We start from the raw sequence: 14,118 nt of genomic DNA, 5'->3' as shown, positions 1-14,118 counted from the left end.
AGAAATTAATACTTTTATTCACCAAGGATGCTTTAAATGCATCAATTCATCAGTGACGATAAAGACACTGAAGACTGAAGTAATGGTGCTAAAAATTCAGCTTTGAAATCACAGGAATAAATAACATTTTTACATATATTCAAATAGAAAACCATTGTTTGAAATAGTACAAATATTTCAAAATGTTATTGTTTTTTTTGTAATTTGGAGAGACTTCTTTAAAAAACATTAAAAATCTTACTGTTCAAAAACTTTGATTGGTAGTGTACTATCTACTATGGAAGGCCGTTTCTGCCATGGGATAAAAAAAAAACGGTTATTGTGACTTTTTATCATAGTTCAGACTTTTCACACAATTCTGATCTATATATTATAAAATAAAAAAACAGAATTTCAAGATATAATTTCAGAATTCTGATTTTGTTGTTGTTGTTTTAATACAGTTAAAGTCAATGAGAACCAATATGTTTTCTTATTTTCTTCTGTCATGTTCCTTTTGATAATTTAGTTTGAAAATAACAGTATTTAAAAGGAGAAAGTCCATTTCTAAAATCTGGTTTACTTGTTTAGAAATACAAGCATGTTCATATTTACACAGTTGTGCAAAATAAGATAATATGGCTTGCAGAGGGGTACGATTTGCTTTTACATAACAGGATTGTTTCGTTGTCTGGAAAATGGCAGGTTCACCATCCAAGCTTTACTACAAAATCGAATTACTCCGAGTCACCCTCAGGCCTGACCAGAAATTTGCTTCCCAGCTTGCCCCTGTGCGACCATGTGACATCACATGCTTTCATGTGATGCACTGATCAACTCAAAATCTGGAAAGCTTCCCTCTGAAATTCCCATATAATGGAATTTACAGAGCAGGACAGAAAATTCAGTCATTAGTGAAGCGCGGAGGCATGCGGACGCAGGCTTGATTCTTGCGGTTTAGCGGAGACACTACTAGAAACATGAGTGGAATATGTGGCTGAAACACTGCGGACGATTATGGAGATTTTGAGTTCCAGAGCAGGCTGGTTATAAGAGGTACTATAGGTTGACTAGAATAGTGTGTGTGTGTTTCTGGGTATTGTAGATTTTAAAGGAGGCGTGTCTTTAAAGCACCGTCTGGGTGTGTTTATGATGCGTGTGATGTAAAGCAAACGTATTAAAATTGTCTGCTGAAATTGTGCATATGAGCATTATGTAACACAGAGCACATGTGTCTTTAGGGTGGACAGTATGGCCAAAATACATTTACCATGACATATGTCAAAGTATATTGTTTTGCTGGTGAAAAAATGGTCTGTATATTAAATAACCACTCGGCATTGACTGTATTAATTGACATTACCTGCCAAAAGATTGTTGATTGTTGATTTTAAAGCTGAATGTTTAGCATCATTACTCCAGTCACATGATCCTTCAGAAATCATTCTAATATTCTGATTTGCTGCTCAAAAAACATTTAATATTATTATTGTGTTGAAAACAGCTTCCCAGTTTTTGTCAGGTTTCTGTGATGAATAGAACGTTCAGCATTTATCTGAAATCAAAATCTTTTGTAACATTATACATTTTTTATCATTACTTGTGTTCAATTTAAAGCATCCATGTGAAATGAAATAAAATAGAAAAATGATATTGACTCCTAGCTTCTGAATGGTATAGTTTATAATGTTACAAAAACATTTTATTTCAGATAAATGCTGATCTTCGTTTTTTTCTGATCATCAAAGAATCCTGAACAAAATGTTCTCAGCTGTTGTAAATGTTGATGATAATATTGAAAGTTGTTTCTTGAACAGTGAATCAGCATATTAGAATGATTTCTAAAGAATCATGGGACACTGAAGACTGGAGTAATGATGCTGAAAATGTAGCTTTGATCACAGGAATTAATTACATTAGAAAATATTTTCACATAGAAAACAGTTATTTTTAAATAGTAAACATTTAAAAAAAAAATTTGGGGGGGTGTTCTATGATGGCTAATTACAGTGATCACCCTTAATGTCTTCAAAGTAATTGGGTTAAATCAATGTCTAGGAATCGTTACACTTCTTGTGACCGTTTGTTCTTCTGTCTGTGGTTTGGTAAAGTGAGACGGCTGAAATTCTGTCCAGCGGTTGATGTGGTGGATGGAATAACTGGTTGATGCGATACAGTACGCTGGGTCAGTGTCTGATGACAGGATCTGCTGTCCCTGTCCATGAAGTCTAATCCTGTTGCATAACATCACTGTAGTTCCTAACAGGCCTCACATACTCCTAGTCTTTGTGCATACCATCACCTACAGTACATTTCAGTGGTCAAATCTGGTTGGTTAGCTGCATTATTGATATGACAGAGCAGGTGGCGTCAAACAAATTATCAGCCTTTGTAAGATATTGGTGATATTGGTCACTAGTTTTCTTTTAGTAAACTCCTAGACAAGACTGCATAATTAATTACATGTAAATATAAAAACAGTATGAGGATAGCAGATTTGATTTGATCTACATCCATTTATATAGAAGTGTTTATTGGACATGAAACCACCTGAGCAGTTTCACTTGTTTTTTTTATTTATTTTCTTGTTAATTTATACAAAAAGAGAACTGCATGTGAAACTAAAGCAGAGCTCTAGCAGGTGATTTACATGTATTCATGCTCTGGTTTTCTTTCCTTCGTCAGCTCGGACATGAGTGGGGCCAGTAACACCCTGGCACGGGAGTTCCTGACCGATGTGCACCAGTTGTGTAGCGCGGTGGCCCAGCGGGCTGAGGACGAGGAGGAGAGTCACATGGTGGCCCTGGGAGAGTATCTGGTGCGCGGACGCGGGTTCCTGCTCCTCAGCACCCTGGACTCTGTCATTGACCAGGTCAGTCATAGAAGCTTCGTTTGAAGAGATTTTAACACTATAAAGCCTAGTAAAGTTTCTAGTTGATCAGCATGATCAAAATTGGCTGTTAAAACTGTTGTGCACACAATTTACTACATGCCTTCTCTCATCTGATTGATAAAAAGTCTTTTAGTGTAATTGTACAAACGTCCAGCTTCAGCTCATAGTTCACATGTTGTTCTGCAAAATCATTACTGATTTTAATGAAGTAAATGTAAGAATCACTTTGACTTTGTTAGTAGTAATGTTTCCAGATGAACACTTACTGGACTGAAGCAGCTTTGCTTTACTTGATTATCCATGAATAAAAATCTATTTTAGGCCTCTAACACTAGTTTGCTTTTTCTTTTTTATTCTATCTATTTTTATTTATTTATTATATAGTAAAAAAAAAAACCTTTATACATGTACTGCGTTAGGCTAAATGACACTTGTCATAGCACTTACATGTTATTGCTCTTTTGTTGTTTTTGTTTGCTTCCATTGTCCTTTTTTGTAAGCCTCTTTGGATAAAAGCGTCTGCTAAATGTAAATGTAAATATATATTTTGATCATCAAACCAAGCATTTAAATATTATCTTACTAAGACATATTATTGGAGATATAGAGTGACAACTGATATTTACACTACCGCTCAAATGTTTGGGATCTGTAAGATTTGTACTGTGTTTTTTTTTTAAATAAATCTCTTATGCTCATCAAGGCTGCATTTATTTGATTGTAATATTGAAAAATGCTATTACAATATAAAATCATGTATTTTGTTTTACTCTTTAAAATATAACCTACATTTTCTAGTCTAAGTGTCACATGATCCTTCAGAAATCATTCTAATATGCTGTTTTATTATTAGAATGATCAAAGTTGGAAACAGTGCTGTCAAATATTTTTGGAACCTTTGATTCAAGTTAAAAAGAACAGCATTTATTCAAAATATAAATCTTTTCTAACAATGTAAATCGATGCTATCACTTTTTATTAATTTAACACATCCTTGGTGAATAAAAGTAGTTTCTTCCAAAAAATACAAATTTACTGACCCCAAGTTTTTGAACAGTAGTGTATATTCTTAGAAAACCTTTCTATTTTAAATAAATGATGTTCTTTTTAACCTTTTTATTGATCAAAGTATCCTGAAAAAAAGTATCACTGGTTCCAAAAAATAATAAATCAGCCGATTAGAATGATTTTTGAAGGTTCATGTGACACTGCAGACTTTAAAATTCAACTTTAATTACAGATAAAAATTAAAATTTTCATGTATTTTCTTTCTGTATTTTGATCAAATGAACACAGCCTTGATGAGCAAAAGAAACTCTAGATCTCAACCAGCGTCTCTAGATGATCAGCATGATCAAAGTTTGCTGTTAAAACTGTTGCATACAATTTACTACATGCCTTCTGTCATCTTATTGATAGTTTAGATTTTTTTTTTGTGAGTAAAAGGTCTTTTAAATGTAAGAATAACTTTAATTTTGTTAGTAATATTTTAAGATGAGCACTTACTGGACTGAAGCAGCATTGCTTTACTTGATTATCCATGAATCATTGTTTTAGAAAAATGTGTAAGTCTCAAATCTGATCATCAGGCTTTTGAAGAACTCTAATTTGTTCATCACTCAATCATCATTGGATTACATTTGTATTATATTGATTATCCAACGAAGCATTTAAATATTATCTTTCTAAGACATATTATTGGAGATATAGTGACAATTGATATTTACGCAATGCAGTTTATGTAAGTTGTCTGCTTTACTGGTATAGAAATTTCATTAATCAGAATTGCATCTTAATTTAAGTAAGATAAAATTCTGATGAATGAAAAAGCAATACACATAAGAGATTTTGTTATTTACTCATGTGATAGACAGTAGTACAAAAAATATAGTCCAGAATGTGTCCATTTTTATTTTCTAGTTGCGCTCATCTCTGGAACAAATGACTGGATAATTCCTGGACACGTCATGGAAATGTATTTCTCAAAAGGCGTGTTATTTAGGGAATGAATTCCTTTCCAAATGCTGGCGTTGTTCTGAAATAGTGTGGCGATATGTCACAGTCACAACAGAGCTGAGCAGCCCTGCTGAATGCCTCGTGTATTTGCATTAATACTGCATACAGTGGACCTTGGAAATACGCAGTGACTTAAATTTTGCTTAAGCATCCATGGATCAAAATCTCAACTCAAGAATTTCTGTGTGTTTTGATGAATTGCCTATGTATATATAGTTTTCAGTTCTATATAATTAACATCAACAGATCTGTGTTTAAGCAGTAATGTCTTTTCTGTGGAGCTCAGCCTCTTACAAACTTAATGAATGGGCCCTGGGAATCTATTCTTGCTGTTTCTTTCTTAGTTTTTCGTTGCAGACATGAGGAAAACTACTGGGAATCTTTGCTTAGAGCAGCGAAGCGCTGAGTACAGACATTCATCTCTCTGTAGGCACACTGCAAGCGAGATACACAATGTGACAGCAAAACCGAAAGGCTCTAGTTAGCAAGCGGTGTTGTTTTGCCTGTTTGCAAATGTGGACAGCTTTGATTGTTGTAATGGGACATTTGTTACTTTATATTACGGTCTAGACGGGTTATTATAGGTAACTAAATCAAACTAAAACCATAAAATATGGTGGTTACTTGAAATAAAATAAACTGAAAATTAATTTCTTTAATTTCTCATTTTTATTTACTTTAACTTGTAATAAAATAACTAAAACTTAAATAAAAATGTTTAAAAGCTATATAGACTTTTGAAAAGAAGAATAATGACAGAATCACAACCAAAGTCTGTTGTCTAAAAATTTATTTGCACGTCCTTTGTTAGTGCATTTCTATTTTGTTGTTTTTAACAGGTGAGTTAGAATTATTTTCTGTGTTAATCTATCAACCGAATTTTTGGCATGATGTTAAAGGAACTGACAAGTGGTTTATTTGATCCCGTGTTTTTTTTCCAGACCCCTCTTTACCACCTCTCCTTCATTTTCTCTCTTTGAAGTGAGAGTTCTTATGAATCTCGTCTGGAGTGGTTCTTACTCACAAGTAACGGTCCTTTTCTCTGAACTCGGCACTGCTTAACTATCTCTCAACACAACATCAATCGCCTGTGTGTTTGCATAGTGGTGGGTCAATATGGCTCCCCAGCCACTTTGCTAATTAGCTTATGAGTATGCTGCCAGATGCTTGTTTACCTGGGGTCACACAGCACTGTGGCACGCAGCCCCCTGTATTTGCTTTTAATTCACACGTGTCGGGGTGCTTTCGCTTCTCCTTGTGAGGAATGCTTTCTTGCTCAGGGTGGAGCCAGTATTTAGAGGCTTGCTGTCGTATCTCATGTCCAGCAAAAGCTGTATTTTACTTGAGCAGTGATGCAGTTTTTGATGAGTGCAATTGTCTATCTTTTGCGTAGCTCTGAAAGCTAGCTTGCCGAGAGAGGCAGGATGAAAAATGTAATCTGCTTCTAGGTAGACATCAACACAAGGAGACAGTTTTTGATTGGATTTGCAGGGACTAAGTGAGGAATTCAGTTAAAATCCAGAAATAACCTTTCAAACCTTTTATTTAGGAGTTGACCTGTCGGGAAGAGCTGCTTACGCTCTTGTTGTCTCTGCTACCTCTGGTTTGGAAGATTCCTGTTCAGGAGGAGAAAGCCCCTGGTAAGTCACCTAATAAAGCCCTTTAATAATGCATGCTATTAACAATTTTGAGAATGCACTAGAGGTATACTGTAACCCACATTAAACCTTAAATTAAATAATTATGTGCTAATATTAAATGACATCCTGGCATTGCATTCAGTTGGAAAGATGATATACTTTTACACAATTTGTTTCATTACGCAAGGACGCCATGAATTTTTAAGTAGATGCCTGCATGAACAACAAGTGAAACCATGAGATGGCTTGAATTATGAAACAGTACGGTTAAAGGATGATGGAAAGGATAAGACTATTCATTGAGCTTGAGGCCTGAGGTATTTAGAGAAGGCATGCTAATCTTTTCTAGCAGCTGCTTTCCACATTGTTGAGTTATTAGTTCCCGTAATTGTGTTGTAAACAGACCTCTCGAGCTCATCATGACTTGCTCTGATGAAACTAGATTAAACCAGTTTGTATAACTGGTAAAGGCAATCATGTAATTTTTTCCCCCTTTTCTACTCTGCTTTTTGATCTTAGATTTCACCCTGCCTTCATTACTAGAAGTGTTTCTATGCCACGAGGGAAGGACCATCCCTCAAAAGCCGGGGCAAGATAGATGTGATGTGCAGAACTCTGGGAAACGTTTATCTGGCTCTTGGAAGTCACGCCGCTCACGTAGAACAGCTCAGCGATACTCTGTGAGGGATGCACGCAAATCTCAGCTTTCCACGTCAGATTCTGAAGCCAACTCTGATGATAAGACCACAAATACTGGGGGCAAACATCGCCGGTTTCACAGTTCAGCCATTCGCGTTAGTTGCCAGCTTCACCAGTCCAACAATCCATCACAGCCAGCATCGCAACACCCCACTCACGACGCCATGAGCACCATTGAGCCATCCCAACCTCATGTGAGACTCTTTGGATCTTACGCACTAGATCCTAACATGCTAACAGATCCAACCACTCTCTCCATCTTTAACCGCATGGAGAACTCGCCTTTTGACCTTTGCCATGTTCTACTCTCCCTTCTTGAAAAAGTCTGCAAATTCGACATGACCATCAATCACAACCCAGGCTTGGCGGTCAGCGTTGTTCCCACTCTCACAGAGATACTCACAGAGTTCGGTGACTGCTGTGGTCCTGGCGGTGGGATCGATGAGCTAGCTGGAGGCTGGACTGAGGAGCCAATTGCACTTGTTCAAAGGATGCTTTTACGCACCATTCTGCACTTGATGTTTGTAGATGTGGGTCAAAATGAGACACTGCCTGATAATCTGCGTCGAAGCTTGACTGACCTTCTCAGAGCAACTTTAAAGATTCGTACCTGTTTAGAAAGGCAAGCCGACCCTTTTGCGCCAAGGCCAAAGAAGACTCTGCAGGAGATACAAGAAGATTTTTCTTTTTCAAGGTATCGTCACCGGGCCTTGCTACTGCCAGAACTCTTGGAGGGTGTCCTGCAGCTATTACTAGGTTGCTTACAGGTCTCTGCTCCCAACCCTTTCTTTTTCAGTCAGTCTCTTGAGTTAGTTCATGAATTTGTCCAACACCGTGGCTTGGAGCTCTTCGAGGCAACAGCTCTGCGCCTTGAGGCCTTAGCAGGAGCTCGAGATTCAGAAGTCGGCAACGAGGCATCAGAGCGTCTGCGTTGTCTGATAGCTGATGTACTTAAGATAATCAGTGCGGTCAAGAGGGCCAAGTCAGAGCAGCTACACCAGTCTGTTTGTGCACGTCGGCGACATCGCCGCTGCGAATACTCCCACTTTTTGCACCATCACCGTGACCTCTCAGGACTGCCGGTATCTGCTTTCAAGCATGCAGCCCGACGTAATCCCTTTGAAGAGGACTGCGAGGGTCATGTTGGAGAAGTGCGATACCCTGAACGCTGTTGTTGCCTTGCAGCCTGTGCCCACCAATGCTTGCGTCTTTTCCAGCGCCTCTCACCCTCAGGTCCTGCTGTGCTGCAGGTACTGGCAGGAGTGCAAGCTGTTGGCATCTGTTGCTGCATGGACCCAAGGTCCGTAATTGGACCGATGCTCCAAGCATTTCAAGCACCAGGACTTCGGAGTTACCAGTCCCATGTGTTGAGCGTCCTTAGTAGATTAGTCTTAGAACAGCTTGGAGGTGGCCAACCTTCTGAAAAGGCGTCGCTTGCCTCCTGCAACATTTGCACTTTGGATAGTAGCCAGTTACCTGGCCTTGAAGAGACTCTGCAGGGCTATGGACCTAAGAAAGAATCAAAACTATCCACATCCCCATCTCCCTCCTATCGTTCCCAAGGTATCCTGCCCAGTGGAGGAGCTGAAGACATGCTATGGAAGTGGGATGCTTTAGAGGCCTATCAAGAAATTGTGTTTGGAGAGGACTGGCATTTGAGTCAACAAATTGCCGGACATGTATGCCAGTTGACTTTACGAGGCAATGCAGTAGTGCAATGGCAACTCTACACTCATATTTTTAACCCAGTGCTTCAGCGGGGTGTGGAACTAACCCACCATGCCCAGCAACTTGGTGTGGCAACTACATGTAGCCAAGTCTGCAGTTACCATACCCATTGCCTCCCAGTTGAGGTACTACTGGTTTATCTTCAAACTCTGCCTGCTCTGCTGAAGTCAAGGTATAACCATGTTTTTAACCATCTTTCTTTATCCTCTAATTCAATGTTGTTTAGATTCTTTAAAAGTGGAAGTTCACCTCCAGAACAAAAATTTAGATCGTTTACTTACCCACTTGTCATCCAAGATGTTCATGTCTTTCTTCAGTCGTAAAGAAGTATTTTTTTTGAGGCAAACATTTTAGGATTTTTTTAAATATAGTGGACTTTTATGGTGCTCGTGAGTTTAAACTTCCAAAATGCAGTTTAAATGCAGCTTCAAAGGGCTCTAAAATATTTTAGCCGAGGAAGAAGGGTCTTCTAGTAAAACGATCGGTCATTTTCTAAAAAAATAAAAATTTGTATACTTTTTAACCTCAATTGCTCATTTTGTCTAGCTATGTGTGAAATCTGTGCATTCTGGGTCAATACAGTTGGGCATGTTGAAAAACTCCCATCTTATTTTCTCCTTACAAAGCAAGGAGGGTCAAATGTGGGTAAAACAGCGATGTAGGGCGATTTTGAAGTTGGAGGAGAAATTGAGATGGGAGTTTTTTTGACAAACCCTAGCTGTCATGAATCAGAACGCACAGAGTTCAGAGCTAAACGAGATGAGCATTTGAGGTCAAAAAGTATATCAAATTTTCTAAAAAAAAAAATGAAATGACAAGGGGGTGAGTAAATTATCTGTAAATTTTTGTTCTGGAAGTGAACTTCTCCTTTAAGGGGGCTTTCACACGCATGATTACACTGCATGCTCACTGTCACTTATTATCTGTGTCATAAATTTCCATTGCAACTTAACTTAGTTCTGAATGACTTTCACATGAACAATTTTTCATGCAAACCATGCTGTGTTTTGAACTAAAGTGCCAGTGTGAAAACCCCCATAAATGAGCCTTTAAAATATTCTGCGATTTCAATGTCCTTACCTAACTTCTGATTTTGTTTTCCAACTCAGCCGGGTGGTACGTGACCTGTTCCTGAGTTGTAACGGACTGAACCAAATTACAGAGTTGATCTACTTGGACTGCACTCGTCCGTGGGCACTGAAAGTGTTTGAGACACTTATCTTGAACGCGTGGCACCATCACACGGAATCTGCTGTGCATGAGCTAGAAAGAGCGGAAGCTCAGGAGAGGGAAGCTGTTCTTGGGCTTGTAGAGGAACTGAGTTCACGTGGGGCCGGTGATGGCCCCCAAAGCCTCACTAAATTTTACGAAGGCCTTAAAGAGGCATGCCCTCAGCCAAAGGGCAAAAGCACATTTTCTGCAGTAGGGCGTAACCGAGGTGAAGCGCATTTAAATGCAATCAACCTTTTTCTGTGTGTTGCCTTCCTATGTGTAAGCAAAGAGGCAGACTCTGATAGAGACTCTGCGAATGATTCTGAAGACACCTCGGGCTATGATAGTACAGCTAGTGAACCATTGGGTGGGCGATTACCCTGCCTTTCTCCAGACAGTGTGGCTCTTCCCTCTAAAGAACAGATAAGGAGGGCTGCTGACGTTTGGTCAGTATGCCGTTGGGTGTACATGTCCAGTCCGGTATTCCAGAGGCAGTTTTTTAGACTGGGAGGTCTAGATGTCTGTTCACGTCTAATGACAATGGTCATCCAGAAACTCACATCTAAAAACAAGGACTCTAAATTTAAGAAAAAGAGAGAGAGTAAGGGCAAAAGCAGTCCGTCTCATGTAGACTCTCCCACTCAAGCTTTTACAGGAAAGTTTGACAATGTAGCGACCACAGCAGGTACAGGGGAAACCCACCCGCATGACACTCACAGCTCTTCTCAAGTTGAGAGCAAGTCAAGTGACCCAACGCACAGGCTTGAAGAGGAATGGCCTCTCCAGAGCATCCGACTGCTGGAGGCACTTTTGGCAATCTGCCTCCATAGTGCCAATTCAGCCCTGCAGAGACTTGAACCAGACCTTTCCTTTCAGGTACAGTGGACACAAACACAAGCTCTGCTTCAAACCCGCTGTCTTATAAGGGTCTGAAAGGTTTTGAAACAGAGCTATTGATTCCTATTTTGAAGTAGGACTATGTCCTATTCTCATTATTGATGAGTGTAATTTTCCCACGCTCTATCCTATAGCTCCAGTCCGTGGAGGAGACGCTGTGTGAGGTCAGGGATCAGCTCTCTCGGTCTGGAGTTGTCAGTTCTGAACTGGCAGTTCCTCTGTTTGATTCCTTACTGCGCGTGGCACTGGCTGAGATGTTCTGCAGTCCAGAAGTCATCGAGGAGAAACCTGACAAGGTAATTGGTTGGTTGTTAAATAAATCTGTAGTGTTCCAGTTCTGTATGTTTGGGTGACTCAGGTTTGAGTCTGATCTTCACCACATTGCCCATCTTTTTTCTCACCCAACCAGAAGAAACAACTTATAAAATATAACAAATATACTAAAATAAGATTAAAGGTTGTATCAGCGATTTCTAGCCTGAAACATAAAGTGTCAAATTCAGCTGACCTTTCATCACGATCCGCTCGCTGCCTGCCCCATAAATTGTCTGTGAAAAAAACGCGTCTCTCTGGTCAGCCTAAGGTCCGAGATACAAACAGTGTTCCAACCAATCAGCGTCAGGGGTTTGGTGTTGTGGACTTTCGCTCTGCCTCCCTCACATCCCTGCACCAGTAGGAAAGTCCACAACACCAAACCCCTGACGCTGATTGGTTGGAACACTGTTTGTTTATGTGTGGAAAGGTTGGTAGTGCCGATTGTTTTTTTGGCATATCTCGGACCCTAGGCTGACCAGAGAGACGCGTTTTTTTCACAGACAATTTATGGGGCAGGCAGCGAGCGGATCGTGAAGAAAGGTCAGCTGAAATTGACACTTTATGTTTTAGGCTAGAAATCGCTGATACAACCTTTAACTTTTGGTGAATACAAAATACAAAATCTATAGGGACGATTATATGCTATATAATTTATTTACTGTATTTATGTACTTTTTACACTACCAATCAAAAGTTTTTGAACAGTAAGATGTTTTTTTAGAGTCTCTTCTGCTCACCAAGTGTGTATTAGTTTGATCCAAAGTACAGCAAAAACTAGAATTTTGAAATATTTTTACAGTTTAAAATAACTGCTTTCTATTTGAATATGTTTTAAAATGTAATTTATTCCTGTGTTCTCAAAGCTGAATTTTTAGCATATTTTTTCCAGTCACATGATCCTTCAGAAATCTTTCTAATATTTTGATTTTCTCCTTAAAAAAAAAAAAAAAAAAACTTTTTTTGGTATTATTTTGTTGAAATCAGCTGAGTAGATTTTTTTTCAGGTTTCTTTGATGAATAGAAAGTTCAGAAGAAATAGAAATCTTTTGCAACATTATAAATGTCTTTATCATTTATATATTTCTTTATATACAAATTCTAGCTTTTGAATGTTATATAGTCTAGAATGTTACAAAAGCTTTTTATTTTAGATAAATGCTGACCTTTGGATCTTTCTATTCATCAAAGAATCCTTAATAAAATGTACTCAACTGTTTTAAATATTAATGAGAATAACGTTCAGCATTTTAGTATAATTTCTGAAGGATCATGTGACATTGAAGACTGGAGTAATGAAGCTAAAAATTCAGCTTTGAAATCACAGGAATAAATTATATTTTAAAATATATTGATATATATATAATATTTCAATATTTTACTGTTTTTGCTGTACTTTAGATCAAAGAAATGCAGGCTTGCTGAGCAGAAGAGACTTTTTTTTGTTTTTTTTTAAACATTCAAAATCATACTGTTCAAAAAATTTTGACTACTAGTGTGCTGTATGTAAAAAAAAAAAGGCTATTTTTTGGTTTCTGTGGTTTAATATAACTTACTGTTTTGCTGTTGCATGATTTATATAACTGGTTTAGTGGATTCTTTCAGTTGCATTGAGGGCTTTTATTCCCAGTAGTATTGTCTGTAGTGGAACACATCACCGAATAATTCCCAAGTAAAACTTATCATTTGGACAAGTAAGATTTATTTTGGCACTCTTTAGTTCTTTAATAAGTAAATCTGCTTTCTGGAATTAAATGACCTCTGGCCAACACACGGATAAACAGCCTTTTTGTGTGTTTTAGTGTGATTGAGCACCACAGGGCACACGGGGGATATATTTTATGTGGAAACAGTCAGCTGATGTGGCCCTGTGACCAAAATCATATTTTTTTTACTTTACCAGCTTTCTGAAATCACAGACTTTATCTCTCTAACAAAGACAACATCAGAAGCAATGTTATAAGGATCGTTTAATTTAATTTTTGCAATGCAGCAGTACATTATACTGAGAAGAGCTCATTTTCAAGAAGGTAAGCGTTTGCTGCTTGCTTTGCTTAAATCTACTTTGCTACTGTTTGTTTTAACTTCTGATATGTTGTGCTGTAGGGAAATGAAAGCTATAAAATTTAGAAGTGGTTACCTTGTGTTCTTGTGTAAGAGTGGTTTTGGCCTTTTCTTTCTTACTTTGATGCTTAAACACTAGTTCTTGTATTTATACTTATTTTTTACACACATTTATTAACTAATAAACTAATAATAAACTGAAGTTTGATTAGTTACCAAATGGTAAAATTTGTGTCTTTGCAATGATTTGAGGTATTAGAATGGTGCATACTAGCATGCTTATCATTGCAGTGCAGTGTTTTACACACAGTTTTTCACAAAAATGCAAGGCATATTTATTTATATAGGACTTTTCACACGCAATGGTAATTCAAAGTTTTGCTTTACATAAAAAGAATAAAAATAAAATAACTGTTACAAATCACAATATAATAAACAATAAAAGCAAAGAATTTTACTTTTTTATATTTAAAATTTAAATGTATAAAAATCTTCAGTTCTTCTGTCATTTATTCTGTGCAATGCTTTAGACAAGCATAATGAAAGTGCAAGTAAAGACACAAAACAGGAAGTGAGGCATTATCTCAGCAAAGGTTTTGAATATCAAAGTTTGGGGTCAGTAATTATTTTTCTTTCTTTCTCTCTTTGAAAGATTTTTTTTTAATTCAGCAAGCATGT

The 14,118-nt window shown here is 37.7% G+C and overlaps 1 protein-coding gene across 1 annotated transcript in view; it reads left to right on the top strand.

The window, feature by feature from the left end:
- Positions 1-2,664: 2,664 nt before the first annotated feature.
- Positions 2,665-14,118, top strand: part of LOC141325150 (lysosomal-trafficking regulator-like) — an 85,333-nt gene continuing 73,879 nt past the window's right edge. Inside the window, exons 1-5 of the mRNA XM_073833647.1 lie at positions 2,665-2,851; positions 6,438-6,528; positions 7,048-9,127; positions 10,065-11,043; positions 11,199-11,360. Of these exons, the coding sequence (XP_073689748.1) occupies positions 2,672-2,851; positions 6,438-6,528; positions 7,048-9,127; positions 10,065-11,043; positions 11,199-11,360 (3,492 nt within the window). The 5' untranslated portion in view covers positions 2,665-2,671. The remainder of the gene's footprint in view (positions 2,852-6,437; positions 6,529-7,047; positions 9,128-10,064; positions 11,044-11,198; positions 11,361-14,118) is intronic.

This window comes from Garra rufa, chromosome 2, assembly GCF_049309525.1.
Source record: "Garra rufa chromosome 2, GarRuf1.0, whole genome shotgun sequence".
NCBI classification, from domain to species: domain Eukaryota; kingdom Metazoa; phylum Chordata; class Actinopteri; order Cypriniformes; family Cyprinidae; genus Garra; species Garra rufa.
This window is presented reverse-complemented; position numbering and strand designations above follow the sequence as displayed.